General features: G+C 39.9%; 1 protein-coding gene across 1 annotated transcript; it reads left to right on the top strand.

The window, feature by feature from the left end:
* Positions 1–194: 194 nt before the first annotated feature.
* On the top strand, positions 195–21,364 carry pgbd5 (piggyBac transposable element derived 5). Its single transcript, XM_034101311.2, is given in 11 exon segments — positions 195–1,302; positions 6,608–6,765; positions 6,767–7,039; positions 10,903–11,040; positions 14,018–14,055; positions 14,057–14,081; positions 14,083–14,194; positions 18,051–18,070; positions 18,072–18,248; positions 19,863–19,969; positions 20,649–21,364. Coding segments are annotated over 11 exon segments (1,611 nt in total). The 5' UTR covers positions 195–935; the 3' UTR covers positions 20,845–21,364.
* Positions 21,365–21,977: the final 613 nt, after the last annotated feature.

The following is a 21,977-nucleotide window of genomic DNA, read 5'->3' on the forward strand; positions in this document are numbered from 1 at the left end:
AAAAAAGTTAACAAAATATTAAATAAATACAATACAAGTAACTCCATTAAATGGATAATGAGTTCAATGCTGGCTTACATGTTGCTATCTGCTTTCTATTTTTTAGAAAGCAGGCTATACGTTGACGCCATGGTTGACGCGCTATCATTTGGACTGATGTTACTGTATTTTACATCATTAAATCAAAGTTAACACATGACCAGTACATGCAATCTACCAGAGGTTATGCCATGTAGTCTGACTCTAAACAGTTAAAACGTTTAATTAACGAACAATATTGTGTTAATGAAATAAACATGTCATACAGAAAGACAACATAAGAAATAAATGAATAAATCATTAGGTTACTAAACATGTTTTTTTAATATGTATGGCCAGTATTACATGATGAAAAATATTAGCTATTTCATACATATTGTCATGCATTTGATGTATTATTGGCTCACCATTAATAATCATAATTGTTCCACATCTTATCTCCATCATCACCATCCTCCTGTAATTTTTTATGAGAAAATGCATCTTATTGGACGACAGGGCAGGGCGAGGAATCAGGTGATGCAGCGGCAGCCACTACTCTCTCTATTTGCTGTATTTGTAGGGAAATCACTGGTCTCTCAACCCGGATGCTGTGCCACTACTACCGATAATGTTGCCCAGTGCGCAGCACTTTAGGCAGAGCAAGGAGGCGGAAATATTTCAGTACCCTTGAAGCGAACAGCGCTCCCGGGATCCGCACGCTTTCTGAACACCGGGCTCCTCATCCAAGCCCGGCGAGCAGGCAGGACCATATTCATACCGGGGTTAGGGGACGGTGCAGCGGTCACGGTAAAGCTCTTGCAACATCGTGACAGTTGCACGCTGCTGTAGTGGAAGGGTGAGAGAAAGGGAGGAAGAGAGAGAGAGAGAGAAGGGGAGCATCAATACAGAGAGAGATGGCGGAGTGCGGGCGGAAGGCGCTGTCTCTCCTGGAAGCGGCCCGCTCCCGGTACGAGAGCCTGCAGATATCCGACGATGTGTTCGGGGAGTCCGGGGATGACAGCAGCGACAATCCCTTCTACAGCACCTCCGGGGACTCCGACTCCGACAACTATATAGCCGAGGTGGGTGAGGAGGACCAGCAGCAGCCACAACACCACCACCACCACCAGAAACGGGGCGATAAGGAGGGCAGTGGACACCGTGGGGGGTCCGGAGGGAGCGGCGGTCCCCCGGGCGCCCTGTCCCGTAGTCAGGCGGAGGAGGAAGGCTGGACGGAGACTCTGCAGGATGTCACGGTGCCGCCTTTCAAAGAGACATATGGTGAGACATGATTCATGACAACACGAATAGGGTAATGTGCAGATGAAGTGTGTGTGTGTGTGTGTGTGTGTGTGTGTGTGTGTGTGTGTGTGTGTGTGTGTGTGTGTGTGTGTGTGTGTGTGTGTGTGTGTGTGTGTGTGTGTGTGTGTGTGTGTGTGTGTGTGTGTGTGTGTGTGTGTGTGTGTGTGTGTGTGTGTGTGTGTGTGTGTGTGTGTGTGTGTGTGTGTGTGTGTGTGTGTGTGTGTGTGTGTGATGGAGAGACAGTCCTTGTTCATGTTTGTCAGGTCAGACAGAACATTTCTGTGGCCATTGTGCCAAAACAGCACACAAAAGGCTATTGCTTTGGAACAACTGGACGCTTGTTTCATTTTCGGTGTGTGCGTGCATCCTAGTGAGTGACAGTAAGAGAAGCATGACTCTGCATCATTAATTGATGTATCAGGTTAATAACTAACGCTTAGCCTTTGATACCTCGCCCCTTGGTGCTGTGGTTCACATGCTGTCCTGTGTGAGGGCGTGTTCATGTTTCTGGGCAGGGAGACATGCTGTTTAGTTCAGAGAATCAGCATGATGTCTCTCCTGGTTGTACACATATACAGTATGAACACACATTGCATAATGAATAGTGTACTGAAGGCCTATGTATGCAGATGCACAAATTGTGGCATCAAGTTAGTTAACAGAACTCATAACTATATTAACATTAGTCACAAGGCACTGGTTGCACACTTTTTGCTTTGTCTGTGTGTCTCTCTTTTTGTCTCATTCTGTCTTTGTGATAAGCATTCTGTTTAAACCCCAATGCTAGCCAACATCTATCAAACTGACTGTCTCTTTCTCAGAACAGTTTTTATCCATTTATCTATCACTTACACTATACAATATGTATCAGGGAATGGAGGGTGTGGGTGTATAGTGCAGTGCCTTCTGTCAGGCTTTGCTTCGATTTCCCCCCTCTAAACACGTCTGCCTCATGTGAAGCATTAGCAATGGGTGTAAAGGCCATCCAATATCCACTGTGACATGTTGCACTGTGGCACCATTGGAGGTGAATCAGCATATGGCTGTAGCAGATATGGACCAAGCTCCATTTTAGCTCATAGAAACACACATTGCAGCATTCATGTAAAATGTATAGAAGCACATATTTGACTGTAGTTAAAATGGTGAGGAAAGCACAGAAAATCATGCAAACTGCATTGGTTGTATGCAAACATTTGTTTTTGCAAGCTGTTTTAATGCAAAAGGAAAATATATGCAGGCTCAGGCTTAACATTAAAAATAAAAGACCTGATATGATCAAGACATCAGATAAAAGTTGTAAACTATTGTGTTTACTGTTGTTATGTCTCCCAAATTGAGGTGGTGTTATTTGCCTGTCCCGGATAGCAGGATTACCGGACAGGACACCAAACAAAACCCAGAACAGCTCTGTTTTCAGCCAGCCTGGTTATCCAACTAACTTCAGTAATCCTGCTTTGCGAGACAGGGCAGATATAGAGTGGTTTATATTTCAATACCAAAATAATCCAAACAAAATGTAGATGAGTTTGGGCACCAAAAAGGGTAATTGGGCGAGGCTTTAGGATGTTCTGTACTGACTCATCCAGCTCTATCCTGCTTTGTTGACCTATGCTTGTGAAGCAGCAGGTGTGTCCGTCTGCTTTGTACAGCCAGCCGGGTCTGTTTTTTAAGGATACAGTTTGTGTCTGTTTGCACAAGGCCTGTGTGGGTGTGGTCTCGCCATCTTGCATCAGGGTGGAGATGATAAAGAGCTGCCCCCCTAGATAGAAGCAGGACAGCAAAGGAGCATAATCTCACTTCAGACCTCAAGAGCTTACTCTGATTTTATCAGCTGTAGCAGTAACGTCAGATTGCATCTTGAGCATCGGCATATCAACATAAAAATGCTTCTCTGATTTTAATGGCACGCGATGGTAAGCTGCTTAAACTAGATGAGGTTTTCCCCTAAGGTGGATTCAGTGACATGTTTATCACATGTCTGGATTTCTCAGTCTAGCTATCTACCTGCCTGTCTGCCTCCCTGTCCATTTCTCTGTCTGTCTCTTTGTCTCACTGTCTTGCTGAGACGGTGCTGACACAGTCCCAGTGCTAATGTGACAGCTCCCCTCCTTAAACACTGCACCCCGTACATAAATCATCAGCAACCGTCAGTAAGCATCCAGTCAACTTCTTACGAACTGGAAGTGGATTTGGTTTGTTTACAGTAAAGCAGCTCCTCCTTGGTTTTTAACCAGCAGCGATGTCTATAAGCTAGCTGAGTTTTTTTCCGCTTGCATACAAATGTGGTTTGCCCAAGGTCAGATTTATAGGTGAGGTGTTTTGTTCATCTCAGCGAGAGACTGTTGCCCCTGAGAGGTTGAGGCAAAGGCCCAAGCCAAGGATTATGAGGCATACTTCCACATATAGAACAATTTATCCTGATGTTCGAGGGAATTAAAGAACTATGCATATTTCCGTCTGTGTGTCCTGTTTGCCTGTTGCCTTGTACCATGGCAGAGTCATTTTGAAAAAATATGTACACAGACAAACACAGTGAAGGTTGCATGTATACAAATAGAAGTCTTGTCAGGTATGTTTACGAGGCCGGTAGCGGAGGGGAAGAAACACACACTTATCCAAATATTCACAAAACAAAAAACATGCTGAATGTTTATAATAATAAATGTCCATAGATGGAATGAAAACACTAAATTAGGTAATATCACTTATTTTCATAGGGGTGTGCTGACTTACAGTTGAATTGTATTGTATTAATCACAAATTAAAGAAATGACAAAAGGTAAAGAAAATAAAGGGGGAAATAAATCACAATCAGATGCTCATGTTTGCATTGTCAAATTCACATATAACTGACCATTTGATACCGTACAGTATGTTACTGGATAAATCATAATAAGTGCTAACAACAAGAGCCATCTGGACATCTTTTTAAGGCTTTTGAAAAAATAAACAATCATTTATTTAATTTCAGGATTTTGTTGAGTTATGTCATCCCAAATTCTGACTCTTAAATCCTCATAGTAGTGTACGATAGAACATTGACTAAAATGATCACATTGCATTGCTACACTTTTCTGATGCACAGAACAGAATACAGATATTTTTACAATCCAAATATAACATACAGTTTATTGACATAAAAATATTACTATTTTTATTTGCTTGCATTTCAGTATGGCCATAGCTGGGATTCGTCTGAGAAAATAATTAGAAATGGCTTTCAAATCCATGTGGTCTTTCTGTAATTTCCGCTAGCTTAAAACATGTTTCGTCTACAGGAAGGGTTTATCTACTAAACACATTAATCTCTCATTCTCAAATCCATGGCTATAAAACCTCTACCAGGCAGACGTGTGTCCCTCAGCAAATATAAATACTACAACAGCTGATCATCATGAGGGATTACTTGGGTTTGTAGGTGCAAGTAGCGAGTTGTGTAATGTGGGAAATTGATATGTCGAACCTTTCTATCTACAGAGACATTAGCTAATATTAGTAGTCTGAAAGAAGGAATATGTAAGTGTTTGATTCCGTTTAATCAGCATGATGTAGGTTAGATCAGCTGGTAGATCTACAGAGGAACAGATTAAAACAGTCCATTATCGTAACAAATAATGAGTTCTTCCTCAGTTTGTATTTTCGAGGTGAGTCACTGTGCATCGTTTGGCCTTACATCTGAATGTCTCATGTTTTTGATGGAGGAGTGGCTTGCTTAGGGGAAGTCATGCTCGATTTTTCATTCAGCTTTCAAGTCTAATGGAATGCAAATGAGAGGATGTCAGCTCGTGGCACACCACTCCTGCTGTCTCTGCCTCGGCATAGCATCAGTTCTGTGGGTGTGCTTTGCTCGTTTCCTCTTCTTGTCCTCCTCCACATGTTGTTTAAACAATTAAGGTTTAAACCCTGCACACATTATCTGTAACTCAACATTAGAAGTCTGAAGCCATCGTGATTGTGGTTGTAACCGCTCAGGAAAGGAGAGACGATGGATAGAGAAACCTTGTTCTACGCTGTTCAGGGATAATGAGATCGTGCTGTTCAATTTACCCTGAAGTTGTTCTACTCGACATCCAAATTTCCTCTCACGGATCTAACAACCTTAGAGAAAATCTCTAATTCATTACAAGAGCAAAACACAACAAGCCAGTTGTTGCATTGTGGATTGATTTGTAGCTTCAATGCAACACCTAAAGCTAGCAGATAAATTGCTTTTAAATGGGCGGTAAACGCCACCTTCCCCTCAGTAAACTAGTGAATTAGAATATGAAAGTACATGCTGCCATTTATTTTATTATTAATCAATTCTTCTCAGCTATCTATTTTATGAATGCAGCCATAACGTATAGCTTAATGCCTATAATAATTATAACAAATATTTTATTTTAACTTTTTCACCAGTTAGAAAAGTTACTTTCAAATATTTCAATTGTTAACCCATTACTTTATGCAAGTAACTGTTTCTAAAGCTATAAGATAAATGAATTCATTATTTGATTATCCATCAATTTAATTGAACCTTTCACTAAATATTAATTAGCTCAACCTTACAATGTACCCCTTAATTTAAGATCACCAGTTTCCCTGTGTATTACTTGAATGTCTGCTATGTTAGATGCATTCATCTTTTGTTAAAAGAAAAGCTGTTTTAAACAAACCTTTATCGTCAGCTGATGCTTTACTGACAGTATGACTTCCAGATCTCTTTCTTCATGCACCCTCCTGACCCCGACTAACGGAATCAGAGCATGATTTTTGACTCCCTGTGTGCCATAACAATAAAGCAGCGAGACACTGAAACCTTCGACAAGCGTAGAAAAGCCACGCTGAGACACAGATCACAGTGTGGCGGCTGTCATGTTGTGTAAATGATCTACCGCTGCCCTGGGCGCGTGACCTTTCAAACCAAATACTTCTGTGGCTGATTCCATCAAGAAAGCACAGCGTTATTTGTGAAAGTGTGTATTTTAAGACTATTTATACGATGTAAGTCTACCTATTAGAATGGATGTTTCCTCCGTATTCTTTTCTAATGAAGTGACATTGTCCAAAGAAACAGTTTGTATGCTTCCCTCGCAGCAAATACAGTGACAGCTCAACAAAATCTAATTTTGTGTGTCAAAAAATAAACCTTTTATTGAGTCAGTCTCTAGGCATTGTGCCAAAGGTTGAAAACTAGGATTAAGTGACAGTTGTGTCTGTGAGTAAGCCCATATGGGACTCTCTCTCTATCAATCTGTCTGTTTTCATATCATCATTTTCCCCCCTTGCTGTCCTGATTCAGGCCCTGCTCAGAAGATGACGTCCAGCGCCACAGCCCTGGACTTCTTCCAGCTCTTCGTCCCGGATAACTGCATCCAGAACATGGTCACCCAGACCAACATGTATGCCAAGAAGTTCCAGGAGCGCTTTGGCTCAGACGAGGGCTGGCGTCCCGTCACAAACCAAGGAGATGAAGGCCTTCCTGGGCTTCGTCACCTCCACCAGTGTGCAGCGCTGCGAGTCCGTGCTCAGCATCTGGAGCTCGGGCTTCTTCAGCAACCAGAGCATCGCCCTGAAGATGAGCCAGGCGCGCTTTGAGAAGATCCTCAAGTATTTCCACATTGTGGCTTTCCGGCCGTCACAGGGGAGCAACCAGGGCCTGTACAAGATCCAGCCCTTCCTGGACTCGCTGCAGCAGTCCTTCAGCTGCACCTTCAGACCCTCACAGACACAGGTGTGTGCTCTCTCCCTCAGGACTGCTTCTCTCTAAGCATTGCATATACGCTGGACAGCTAGGTGCTATTTTGTGCATATATTTACATATATTTTTCCTCGTACTGATTCTCCGTTCAATACCTTTTTTTTACATTTTATTAGTGAACACCCAAAGGTCAAACTGATTTAACAGCACAGTTGACATTAAGCTTTATACCTTTCCTTTTTAATTTCTCATTAAGTATTCCAAGAAATATGAGGAAACATCCAGAGGTCCACTTCAGCAGAAAAAAATGCTCAGACACATTCTTAAGTCTAAATATTAGCCACACGTTGTCAGATCACTGTTTTACCCCTCAGGTATATGTATATACATGTACATGCACTGAATTGTAATATAGTAGCTTAGGAGTTCCCTAATTTGCTTGTGAAATAAAAAGGAAAAAGGAAATGTGCTCCCCATGTAGAGCAACCAGGTAGCTCCTGCAAAGAGGCGCAGTTTGAAACCCTGAACAAAGCCTGTACATAAGTGTAGGCAGTCCTTTTGTACTTTAGGTCTGACTGTTTTCAGTTGCACTGTTTGTATCAGTCACATTAATGCAACTGGGCCACTGGAGCGCCAGCCTTGCTACTCTATTTTGGGTGGGCTGGATTTTTTTTCAGTTCCTACTTTTCTTTCTCCTCTGGATGAAAAGCAGCACTACAGTTTTGAAAAGAGCAGCGAACGAACAAACAAACAAACTGATTGAAGTGTTATCTCATCAATCAAATCCATATCCTTTCCACAAAGAGAGACACAAGCAATCATCAGCCTTGTTAACTTCAACCTGAAGAAAACAAGCTTAAATGTGTGTAATTAAAGATTGTGTTGTGGCAGTTCACAGAAGGACAGGCATGCATAGCATATTATTTCCTCCTAAATTAGTAATTATAATTGTACTTGGCAGTGACTCATGTGGTTGGTTGTCATAACAGTCAGGACACAGTGTTGAGAGCTTTCTCTTTCGGCTTATTCTTCCATGAAGATAACAAATACAAATCACCTGACATCTTCGGATTTGGTTAGGAGGAGGGCACCCGGGTCGGCTATTTGTACATCCAATTGGATCTTATGCCACCCCTGCCCCTGCTGGTAAAATGTAATTAATTGCTGGGAAGGAGTTGATTAATTGCCTTTCTGCTGGATAAGTGCTATAACATCATCTTCATTATGAAAGGTGATGCCGGTACTGTGATGCATTCGGAATACAGGCTCTTAGCAACTCAGCAAAGGCCATCCTCGTATCACATCCACATCTCATTTAACAATGAATATTTTTGATGTTAACCAATAATGAGTTTATTTCGATTTGAGGTAATTAAGGGGTTTCAACTTTAACGCTTTCTATCCATTTGGGTCTAAAAACAACTCAATTGAAAGGAATCAGGGCAGACTGTTTGTCAGAGAGCGTGTGCGTAAGCAGTTAGGGGGTGCATGTGTATCTCGATGCACAGTTTGTGTTATCTGTTGGGTTCTGTGCCAGGGGCAGAAGAGGGCCCAGATAGTGAAAATGGCAGAATAAAACTCTTGCTTCCCAGACGATTGAAAGTGATCTGCTCATGTAATGACTGACACAGAAGGAATGGAAGAAGATAATGTCATGATTTGTGTTTGATCTCTGTTTTTGTTCTTAATTAATCAATTCATCTTCACAAAATAGTGTAAAATGGTCACTACAATTTCCAAAATTGTCAACATCTATACCAACTGTCCAAAACCAACCAATATTTAGGTGATTTTATAGAATAAAACAAACAAATATTTACAATTTAGAAGCTGGAACAAATAGATTTGGGTTGCATTTTAACTAAATAACAAAGATCCATTTAGATTATTACCAGTTTTAGGCTGGTACAATTCTGTTTGATCAACTTACAGAATTGTATCGTACAATCAATTCAGCTCCATTCTTTAAAATGACAAGAACTATGCAGGATATTTTATCTACATTGAGTTAGTGTGACCTGGATTATCTGCCACAAAGCATTATTCAACATCGTGTGCGTGTGTGAAATATGAGGTAGTCCGACATTGGTTGCTGAAATATTAGCATGCTATGTCCAGATTATTTTCACATCGGATGGAAAAAGGATGCCCTTTCTGCTCTGCATCAGGTCTGGGCAGTTTTGCAGTTCGGATGGATAATCTGTTTGAGCACTGCTTGTATTGATTTGCACGTGTACAATCTTGGTTGTAGATATTTCCCCTGCTGAGACAGCTAGTGAATGCGGATAGATCAATATCCCCTTCCTGACTGGTCCACTCAAAGGGATCAGTGAACCTGTTGGCCAAATGATGTACCAGCAGCATTAATGTGCAAATGTAAAACCCACATTGTTTTCAACAATTGCATCGGTTAGGATTCCCGGTGTAGAGGATATCTGGGCACCAAGAGGAAAAAACTAGTGCTAGTAGCAACAGGATGAGATTCATTCTAATAGGCCATTATGGTTTGGGTGATGTCATCCATCAAGTGGCTAGATAGCCTCGTTAATTTTTCCATTGTAAAAATCCATTACCATATTTGAATTGGAAATGAGTTCTCGCTCTTTGTCCTGGCGCAGGAGACAGCTGTTGGTCAATGCTCGCTTTAGCTTTAGTCAAATCCTGTCTGTGTGGGAGGAGGAAGGGAGAGCCGAGAGACATTTGAAATGCAAATATATGTTTGTGTGTCTTTGGGAAATATTTGGCCAGGATTTATGTTTACCGTGCTAGTGTAATCATCCAAGATATTGTTTGGTTTTGTGGTAATGCCCTGTTTGGGTGTGTTTGGATTGTGGAATGTGTCTAATACTTTAATCCCCGTTGAAAAATGTCTCCTCATTATTTGGTCTGACCCATCCCAATTTATCAAGAGACAGTGAGCAGACCAAGGACATAATTCATCAAGAGGAAGACAGCGCAGTTCACCCTACTTTTAAAATGTACTTTGGCACTTCTACCAACCTCATTATCGATTGTATTGGATGAATTACAACAGCAAAGAATCTTGCAGTAACTTCAGGAACAACCAACCAAATGACAAATATTATTTTAACTTTCAGTTTCTAAGGGAAGTATCTTTTTACTTATTTGACGAAGTAAAAAAGGAATGTGATATTAGGAAAAAGTCTTTAATTATGTCATCCTTCATTACAATTAGCTGCCTTATTTTAAAGGTGGATTGATGAACATGGTATATATGTTAAATGTTAATGTCCTCTGTTGTATTTGTATGTGTTTAGGTGTCATTTTATTTGTAATCTGATTCTACTTGCACCATGTTTAGCAGACAGAACAACCACTCTTTGCTTCTTTGAGAGTCTTTTTCCCCGAAGTCATGTTTTGTCTATTTAGATTTATTTTTCAATTTGTTTGAAGCTAGAATACTCAAGAGCAGACCTTAAAACTACTGTCTTCACTTTATTTTGTTCATAAGTAGTAATGGAAAGAAAAATTGTAGTCAGACAAAGAACACTGGAGCGGATTAAATATGCAAAAGTTAAAGACAAGCAACGAATAAAGCAATAAAAACAAATGAAAGCCATTCTTCTAAAGGGATCTTGCAGACAGTTCTGTTCAGTTTTGGTCTGTGTTTTGCTGCCAAGAACATTGTTTTTTCTCTCAACAGTATTGCCACCCAAACACATAAAAGACTGTGAAGAGTTTTGATTGGCTGCCTTCTCTCTCTCTCTAACACTCGCGGTTATGTTACATCATGCACAACCTCGCTATTATGCCTCAACACAAAAACACGTTTTATCCATCTCAAGGCCAGCTATTTCACATCGTGTACTTTACTTCTGACATGGTTATATACAAATCAGAGAAACACATGTAACATTGCCTCTGTGTGTTTCCAGGTACTTCATGAGCCGTTGATAGACGAGGATCCGGGTGTTCCATCACCACCTGTACGGAACGAGAGGCTGAGGAAGAGGAAGAAGAGGAAGTTCAGCCTCTGGGTTCGACAGTGTACCTCCACCGGATGCATCTGTCAGGTAGCAGCAAAACCACTATCATATCAGTGTACTCAGCCTTCACAAAACTGAAAAGTTTAAGTTCTGATTTGAGTGTAATAAGATCGAAGTGGGAGAAGTTTGTGTTTTTGCTTAGATGGTATTTTAAAGCTGGTGCTTTTCAAAACTCATGGTAGAAATCTTTTACATCAGGAAATGTAAGAAAAAGTCTGAAGTCGAAAAGGCGTTTTGGAAAACACCTTTGATCATAACTAAATTCAAATCTTATTCCCAGGTTGGTCTCTGTTCATCATTTTCATTCAGCCAATTATTTGCCTTCACTTGAAAGAATTAAATAACTTTTCAGAATTTCAATGAGAATATTTGCACGCTTCACAAGCATGAAAGGCAAGGTTTGATTTTTTTTTAAATGATCAAACTCTGCTAGAAGTGGAGAAATGCTTTGGGCAAAGTATTGGTTGTAAGATTTTTCTTTTGGTGTTTTAGATTTGAGTAGCTTCTGGCTCAGGATTACATCTGTGTTATATCTCAGGCAGGGCTGCTCTGCTCACTAACAACCTTGTGCCTTACCGCAACCTGCCAGTCCTGCGCCGCTCACTTATGTAACACACACATTAACTGAGGCCAGAGACACAGGAGGACTGACAGACCTGACCATTACAGAGGAAGAAAACACAACAATTTCCTAATTGGCGACAAATGATGGAGACAAACCTGCTAACTGAGCCTGAGCTTGTGAAACACGATGCCCGGTCAGACTGCAACTGCATGTGATAGCACACCATTTTTTCCGCAAATGCAGGTTGTTAAGGGACTTTTCTCAATACACAAGCATCCACACACATAAGTTTGCACCGCTAAGAGGATGTTCACTTACACAACACATTTTCCTCCAGTGGTTTTCTAGCGATAAAAGCAAGACTTTTTCAATTTGAAATACATTTCAAGTTTATATGAATCTATGATGAGGCCTTGGCAGTCTAAGTTGGTCACATCATGCGGTTCTCTTATCAAGTTGAAGATTTTTAGGAAAATAAATCCTATATTTCTGTGTTAATCTCTTGGTACAGGATATTGGTCTCCCTAAAAGTGTTTAAAACATTTGAATTTTCTCATCTTGTGTCAAGGTCATTGATGCCTGGTTTGAATTAAAGATTCACATTTTAATTAAGTGTCAACAGAATGAGGACTTTGAAATGTGTCCTGCCATCGTAAGCATTGGTGGCGAAACACAATGGGAACAGATTTTTGAATCTTTCAGTGAGCACTAAACAGTAATCCATTCATTTGTATGATACTTGTATGAGATCAGGAGAATAATTTAGCCTTTCTTGTTCAGGTTTGAGAATGACCTGCCCAATGACAAACTTTACTCTGCATTTAGAGGAATCTGGCAGGAAACATCAATACAATAATACATCATCTTAAAAAAAAAACTGCAGAGGATTATAAATAGAAAAACCAGGCACCAGACGACGCTGCAGGAGAAGTTCTTCTTTAGTCTGGATGTGGTCCAGAACCACATTAGTGTAGAGGGGACCAAACAAGAGCAGAATTTAAATGATTCCTTTATTACATTTGTATTATCAATTCCTTTATTATCAAATAAATAAAACAATTTATAATATTTCTTGTAATCCCAAATCCACTGTGTAAAACATGCATATGCATCACAGAAGCCCATAACCCATGATCCCATCGTTTAAAACAAATAAGCATTACATTCACACTGACCTGTGGGTTTGGCCGTCACTCAGTCTTTACCAGCCCCGCTGATGTGTGTCTGCACTGAGATCTTCCCTCTTTAAATGAATTGTGTCGAGGGAGAAAAAAAATCCAAGAAATAAAACGAGTTAATGGAGTGAATCAATGAGATTCCATTAGCCAGTGAACCACACAGGAATACACAAACACACACACATATAAAGACACGCACACACTGAGCACTTAGTGTAATAGCTAAAGGCTCGACGTAGATGCTGGCTAATCAGGCTAATGCTGTTCCACTCGTGAACAACTGCAGGTATATGAGTTCAAGAAGGACACTGGACTGTGGATGGACATTTGTTTGTGTATTTGATATTGACTTTCTTTGGAAGCCAATGTTTATTGGAGATCTTTATAGGCATCAGTGTGTTGAGCTGAGAAGTACTGTTCAGTCTGCCTTGATCCAGAGCAACATATCACAAACAACATCTGGCCATATTGTCATGAAATATTAATATTCACAGCTCCAGTGGGCACTGTAAAATAGTTCTGCCCACTCTAACAGTTTGGAGATAGTTTGGGAATCTTTCACATGTTAAGGCTTAGCTTTCAGTATCGAAACCGTATTGGACAGAATACAGAAGACATCAGTTTAGCTTTAGCACATTCATGTTCTCCACAGGATCCAAATATATACATTAATCAAATTATTTATAAATAAAACTCCCCAGAGAAACCCCACAATAAAGGAAGAGCAACTGAGCTTTCCTTTTGCACCAACATCAGGCAAAAATGTGATTATTTTATTTATTTTTGCCTTTATGAGAGCATAAAACATAGAGAGATAACAGAAAAATGCTGGGAGAAAGGAAGGGGGATTTGCATGCATCACTCCGGACTCAAATAGGCATGCAATTCATGGTTGCTGCCTTAAAGGAGAAATTCTGGCATATTTCAAACTGCATATTTACCATACATTTTTATTATTATGAACCATCCCCAATGCAGTTTTGAGTCCAAATAGATATTTTTACAGCAAAATCTAGTTTTTTTCCGGTGCAACCAGAGAATGCATATTTGTCTTTTTTACTGGATTTTTAAAGGAATGTGAACATGCTGTTTTGTTTTTTTACATCACACATTGTAAAATCAGCTTTGCAGAGAGTGAAGACTTATAGCTGCAGATTTTTCTCATCAAGAGGAAAATAAAAATGGTGCTTAAAACTGAGGTAAAGATTGCTGGTTCTATATCTGTTTAATGGACGTTGTCGTCTCTCTGCCCACGCTGCAGATTTCAGTGCATCTGAAGGAAGGCACAGACTGTCCTGGCCACCTTGAAGAATAAGCCTCAGCTCCCACAGCCTGGTGGCCAAGCAGCTCTGCCAGAACATCTCTGGCAAGAACACCATCATCTTCACAGGGCCGTCCATCACCAGCCTCGGACTCTTCACCGAATTCAGCAAACAAGGTACACAAACAAATGATAACATCATAAATCTGTTGCTCTGTCTTTGTAATACTGTTTAAATAACACCTTTTTGTTTTCTAACTTCCTTCTCCTCTTCTGTCATCTCTCAACCTCTACCTGTTTCTGCTTTGGTGCACAGAGTGTAGTCGATCTCCCCTACTACCTTAATACTTTGTTTGTTTGTCTTTAGTCGTGTTGTTGTGACGAAAGCGTCAAACACTTAAAGGTGGGGTGGGTAATTTTGGAGAAACCGGCTCGAGTGCACTAGAATTTGAAAATACACCGCCGGGAAAAATCTGCCACTTCCTTACAGAGCCCCTCCTCCAACACACACGCATGCGCACATGACCAATGAGGGCACGAGATAAGTTTGTGCACAGATGGAAGGCTGACAGTTTAGTTTAGTTTAGTTTATTTATTTATTTATAGTGCTGTGGACAGTCCCCATCGATGAACTGTCACAAAAACAGTAAATGGTGCAGCTTTAGCCGACATGGCTAATTTCCAGCTGTTGTCCCCGGCCAGATGGTAATAGACACCCTTAAAATTACAATATATCAAGAGCATTAGTTAGTATAAGAAAATATATAAAATAAAATAAAAAGGAGGAAAGACAAGTAGATACAGGTGTGAGGATAAAAGAGAACAATAAACAACACATGTTACTATATGCAGTACATGTCACATATAGCACATCACAATCACATAACAGAAACGAGCGGCAACATCCATGATCACAACATGTAACACAGCATGTAACACAGCATGTAACACTCACGCCATACTCAACACAGACTAGTGTGTGCAGGTGTAGTTCTCAGTGAACCATGTTTTTAAGTGAGCTGTGAAGGTGGTATGTGTACAGTATGTATGTCTTTGATTTGAGTGGGTAGAGAATTCCAGTTTTGTATTGCTATGACCGAGAATGATGAGTGACCAAAAGTACTCTTCCTGAATGGGACTGATAGGTCGCCACGTTGTGGAGCTTCTAGTGGTCAGGCAGGTAGGCCATCCAGTTGTTTTAGCCGGGCCGGCTAAAATGATTGGTCGTGCTTTTCACAGTACTACAGCTTCCACAGATGACATTTTTTATGGATTTTTTTGTCAAAGCACTTATATATTCATTGCTATCGGGATGTTAAGAGCATTCCATGGAATATAACAAAAAGTGTATCTCGAGCCGGTTTCTCAAACTTACCTACCCACCTTTAAGAGAGACAGACTGTTGCATTTGCCTTTCAAACTTGACTTCACAGCACTAAAGTATGCAGTCAGAATGATTCACTTTTTTTCTACATCTGTCCTTGTGCCCCAAGTGAAACATCTTAATCACATGAGAGTGTGTAAAAGCACAAGCATGACTCATATGGCAATGCAAACATATGCTAGTAGACCGTATTGTATTTGTTATGTTATGCTTTTGTTTTACAGCTTGGGACCTAAACGTTTCTAAAACCAGTTCAAATGTTTTAAGAAGTTGCTTGACATTGTAAACAACAGGCATTATGTCTACATGTAATTCCTAAGAAACAATCCAAGCAATTTGCCACTCTTCTGATTTCATTGATAATTTGTAGCCTACTTGTTTTAAGAATAATCCATTTTAACGACTGAATCTTAAATGTAGGGACTTGTCGGGATGGATGTTTTTTTTTCTTTGCAAGATTAACCATCCTGCGATGCACTGCTGTAGACTGTTAATTGTCTTTTTACGCGCAATACATCAAGGGAGATTCAGCTAGAAGTACTTTGCTTTTTCATAGCTAAAAATAAATCAATAAAAAGCAGACACTTTAATAAGACACCATTTACAGTATAACACCTGACAATAAGAACTTCTGAATCCAAACAGGCTTTTTTGTCTTTCTGTTACTTACAGCAGTGCTTCTCAAACTTTTTTCAGTCAGTCATGTACCCCCTTTGAAACATTTTCTCAGCCAAGTACCCCCTGACCGACCCTGAAAATGTTTGATCGAAAAAGCCTATACAAATAATTCCAATATAGTGATGTTCCCTCAGTGTGTGATTTATTAACTCCTTTACAACAAACTAAGGATATTTTCATTTTATGCATGAAAAAAGAAAACAAATTGAAACTGATTTTTCAAAGGAGTTTTTCAACTGAAGTAATATCTGTTTAACAAACCAATGAACAAAATGATATATTATGCAAAACTATAAAATACAATACACCAATTTGACATTTTTATATGAGGACCCCCTTGATGGTTCTAGGAATATTTTATATAAAATTGTGTTTTCTATTTAACTTATTGTACTAAGATTATTTTTGTAATTATGCATGGTATTTTTTTTATTCACTTTTTATTTTTATTTTTTTTAATATAAATCTCACGTACCCCCTGCAGTACCCCAACGTACCCCTAGGGGTCCGCGTACTCCCATTTGAGAATCACTGACTTACAGGACACACAGTTATGGAGCAAATTGCGATATTTCATGCTGATAATTTATCTTTGAAGATTGTTTCCACAGAGCTCTGATTTTCATGCTCATTATACCAAAGGCACATTTTATGAAGACATTATATCCTGTTGTGGTTAGGGCGAGTCACATTTAGATACTCTTCAGTGACCCCTATTGTAATAATAGCAGATATGGGACAATGTCAACATGCCATAAAAGGATAAAAATGACTGAATAGGGGAGGAAGATAAAAAACAATCAACATAACAGATGTGACTCCTTTGACGATATCATCAGGGCAAGTTTTTACATTCACAATATATATATATATATATATATATACATATCACAAATGCTCTTTCGCTAAACAATTAGAGACGAGCCATTTTAACTCAATTGGGCAGAGCCGCAGTACGCCAAGATTAGCTACCATTCAGCCAAAAATCTGTCCTGAGCTTTTGAAGGCATTGTCCGCCATTTTGTCTTTCTTTCATTCTGGATTTATGAGCAGAGTTAATCATCTCTAAAGCACTTACTCTGGGCCGCACACATACAAAAATGTACTGTACAGATACAAATCTTACTCCAAATTGAGATCATTAACTAATCAGCAGCACTCAGCCACATGATTGTTCTGCCACTGCTCATCCATGTAAGAAATGAACAAATTGAATGGGTGGAAAGACAAAAGACGAGGGAAGGACAGAGGCCGTATGAAAATAAGAGAGTACAGCTGTGAGAGAGATAAGCACTCTGCAGGAGTTTGCTCTCCTAGTTGTGGTTCAACTCAACAAATACTCATATCTGAGAATCTGCAATTGCCAAGAAGTATCCAAATAACTGCTGATTATCTCTCCTTCATCTACCCAATTGATTAATGGACTATTGTTTCAGTTAAGGATGAACACTTTTTATCATTGATGTTACTAGGGCAACTAACAATTATATTACTTGAATTTCTTCCACCGAATTGTTGGTTATTTCTTTAATTAATCGATGACACTTTGGTCTTTTAAATATCACAAACTAGTCTAAGAAAATAAATGGCCATTTCAATTTCTGAAAGCCCAAGTTGACAATGTTCAGATGTCTTGTTTTGCCCGACCAAAAATTCAAAGAATATGTATTTTTATATCATGGAAAAATGATAAAAGAAAGCAACGATTTTGAGAAGTTGAAATCAGGAATTGTTTGCAATCCTTAGGAAAATAATATCAAATGATGAACTAATCATCCAAATAAATAATTTGTATGTTTACCGACTCATGGGTTAATTTACTAATCATTTAATCTTAAATTGGTGTTGTATTCATACTAAATAAGTACCTATACAAATGTTTCTCACATCTGTGAAAATACTAATAGAATATCTCCGTGTTACAACGATTCGTTCAGATGTTAAGATGTCTTTGCGTTGATCCCTCTCCAGATATCTACTGCTGTGGCCTGCCTGAGCACCAGGAAGAGCGACTGCACAGGTCTACCACAGAACATGTTGGTGTGCAGCTCCACGCCAGCGCAGCGCGGCCAATCACGAGTCATGATGAAGGGTAGCATGTCGCTGATCAGCTGGTACAACAAGGGACACTTCAGGTTCCTCACCAACGCGTATCCCCCGACAAAACAAGGTAAACTGCTCTCCTGCACCCAGAACTAAAGGTGTATGCGTCTCACTGAATCATAAATATTTAAAGGCTTATAGTTCTGACAGGAGACATACAATATGCATTAGTGCACAAGTTTTTCAGTGAAAGTAAGCTTACCGTCAGCTCTGGATGTTACCATCAGGTGAAATTGGCAAATGCTTAAGTATTCATGTCAGGGAAAATCAATGAGAGCTTCTAATCCATGATAATCCATTTCCCAGGAGCGGAAGGATCATGATATTCTCTCATAGTCTAATCCACCTCGTTGGATGCGATTTGTTCGGTCTTAAACTCAGTTGAAAAGGCTTGCAATCTGTTTGAATGACGAATGTGGAAGGCAAGCCCCAGAATCAATTAAACTGTTTATTATCTATGATTGATGTTCCCCCATCTGTGTGTGTGTGTGGTGTGTGGTGTGTGTGTGTGTGTGTGTGTGTGTGTGTGTGTGTGTGTGTGTGTGTGTCGTATGTGTGGTGTGTGGTGTGTGTGTGTGTGTGTGTGTGTGTGATGTGTGTGTGTGTGTGTGTGTGTGTGTGTGGTGTGTGATGTGTGGTGTGTGTGTTGTGTGTGGTGTGTGTGTGTGTGTAGTGTGTGTGTGTGTGTAGTGGTGTGTGTGTGTGTGTGTGTGTGTGTGTGTGTGATGTGTGTGTGTGTGCCAACTGCTGTTCACGCTGTACTAAAAGGAGACTAAATGAGTTTCCAATACAATCAATAAGGATTATAAAATAAAACAATTGTTTCTTCTGACGGACGAACATTCATTATAACAGTTAACACTGCAAATTAAAAAAAATGATCCTAGGTTGGCAAGAGTAGAACAAGTTGAATGTTAGATTACATCATATGAATTTATGTCTGAACGTGACTCCTAAGCTCAGCCAGATACATATCCATCAATCAATGTTTATTCATATAGCTCAATATCACAAATGTTACATACAGACGCTTCAGCAAGCGTGTTGTTTAAAAACTAAAGTCTGGATTTAGTTCACAGCTATCTTAACTAGGTGATGAGATTGTAAAATAAAGTATATACTGGCAACTCCAAATCTCCTTTGGAAGGGATTTTGCCAGACAGTTATGGTCAAGAAGGTAAATTAGAGAAGAGTCTAAACATACGTAATAGTGGCTCATTATACTATTTCGGTACAACATTTGCACCGTAAATCTGACCCAGAACAGATGATGTGTTTTCCTTGGTAAAATATCTGAAGCAAACACCAATAACAGTGGAGCATTCAGTCATGTAGGAAATGTTATTAGTTATACACGTGTAACCACTAACATTATTAATGGCTACATTTACATTTACACGTCCCCAATTATCGTGCACGCTGGCTCACTGTCACGGCCTTACTGCGACTCAAATGGAACGGAGCCATTGTTAATGTTATAGTTTCCCCTGTGCGTTTTCCTGCAGTGAATAAGACCCATTACTGAGTAAACAAAGCAGCCCTGCACGGAGCAGAGGATGAATGAACCCGCTGCTTTCCCTCTCCCCTTCAGGTGGCCCCATAGTCTTAAGAAAACGAGTCTCCTCAGTGGGATCTGCTGTCTGTGTCTCACTCTCATGTTGTGCTGTGTTTGTTTGTGGCGGTATCATCATTAAGAGGAAAAGTGGGGAGATCACTTGTCCCCTGGCTGTTGAGGCCTTTGCTGCGCACCTCAGCTACATCTGCAAATATGACGACAAGTACAGCAAGTATGTACAGCATAGCAAGTTGATTCAGTGATGGTATGTGACCGTGTAACATTTGACCTGCTTCTTCTTGCCTAATCAATCCGATTTTAGACGGAACATGACATCCTTCCCTTAACAGCAACATTACTGTTGTATATCCTTACCTGTTCTGTTATGACCATTGGCTTAGGTGACCAAGGTGACTCTCAACGTAGAGAAATATGCTGTATTTGAATGAAAAGTGTTGGTTGTTACAATTTATTTTATTTGAGCTCAATAGTTGATTGACCATACTTTGATTTGACAATCAATACATCGATTAAGATATGTTCCAAGCTCAAAAAATACGATCAACTTCTCCAATGTTTGATGAGTTGCTGCTTTTTTCCCTCAATTTCTCTCCTTTGCATTTTTGGCATTGAAGGATATCAGAAATTGTCATTTTTTCGGTATTTTGGGGATGTCCTTGCAACACAATAGATTTTGCTTGAACTGACAACACTCAGTTACCTAAACAGCTCTTTTGCCAGTGTTACAGTACATTCATCATGTCACAAAACACAAAGTAAAAACTCTGTATCCTTTATGCCCCTGCTTGTAATCAGCCGCATATTGAGGTCTTTATTGATAAGAATTGACTTGCCATTTTCATGTTTTCTTGGACACTTGTTCAGCAAAATTATATATTTTCCTCCCACAGGTACTTTATCTTTCATAAGCCTAACAAGACCTGGCAGCAGGTGTTCTGGTTGAGCGTCAGCATCGCCATCAACAACGCGTACATCCTCTACAAGATGTCCGAGGCCTACACGGTTAAACGCTACAGCCGAGCGCAGTTTGGAGAGAGACTGGTCAGGGAGCTGCTGGATTTAGACGACTGCTCTCCCACACAGTGAGGAGGAGGACGGCAGCAACAGAAACACACACACACACACAAACACACACTTACACTTCATAACAGTTGTACAGACTCTGCAGTCTGTGTTTATGTGATAATACTGAAGCAGTGCCAAGTCTACGTCTCTCTTCTAGTTGTTTTCGGTGGTACTGTAAATATTCATTAACACACAGCTGCACTGTACACAGAATAATGAGCCATGGGACATTACACATAACTCAACTGCAACTTGTAACCACACAAATGTACTAAGGATGTGTCACCAGGAGCTATTTCACAAGCAGAGATGCAGACGGGAACAATGAAGGAGCAATTCAACCTTAAATGATGTCAGCTTCCAGTTTTTACTCTTATCAAAGAGTGAAGGCTCAAACATGAACTTGTCAGGCTAAAAGGCTTCATGTATCTCAATGTAAACTCTGCAAAAAAACACCTGTGATCGTGAAACAAGAGCTTAGTCAACCAGGACTATAGTGTGTTCACACGCTGCATGCATAAAGAATCTGGATTGTGATGTTTCCTTGTGTGGTGTGAAAATGATTTCTGCTGGAGGTGGGTTGGATTTTGTTTCTGTGTGTGTGTGTGTGTGTGCGCGCGTGTGTGTGTGTGCGCGCGTGTGTGTGTGTGTATTTAGCAAGTGGAACTGCCATTTGTGTGCTCGACGTTGAGCCTGAGGATGTAAATGTACGGCTATTGTGACCCAGATGTGTCGTGTTGCTGCATACTGTACTCGCTAGAGGAAGACTGTCAGGTGACGTAAAGCCACACACAGCAGTGTAAATACCCTCCTGCTTAAAACAAGCCCAAACGTTTTTTAAAAAATAGATTTTATTTGGATATATGTTAAAGAACATTAAAGAAATGTTGCATATATATGTATGATGTTCAATATCTTTGACTCTAAGGCAACGATTACAGTTTGGGAAGCAGTTTATTTATTAAGAGTTTAGCACTTAAACTCTCAACTAGTCTGTTGTTCCTGTGGTCTTATCAGATTTGACTGGACAACATAAAGTAATATTGATAAATCCTGATGGATGCTCTAAAATATGTGACTCCACCTACTTCAAACCAGTTGAGAAGAGCACAAATACAAATATCAAACTTCTCTTGTAAAAAAAAACGTTGTTC

Source organism: Pseudochaenichthys georgianus, chromosome 15 (assembly GCF_902827115.2).
Source record: "Pseudochaenichthys georgianus chromosome 15, fPseGeo1.2, whole genome shotgun sequence".
Lineage (NCBI taxonomy): Eukaryota > Metazoa > Chordata > Actinopteri > Perciformes > Channichthyidae > Pseudochaenichthys > Pseudochaenichthys georgianus.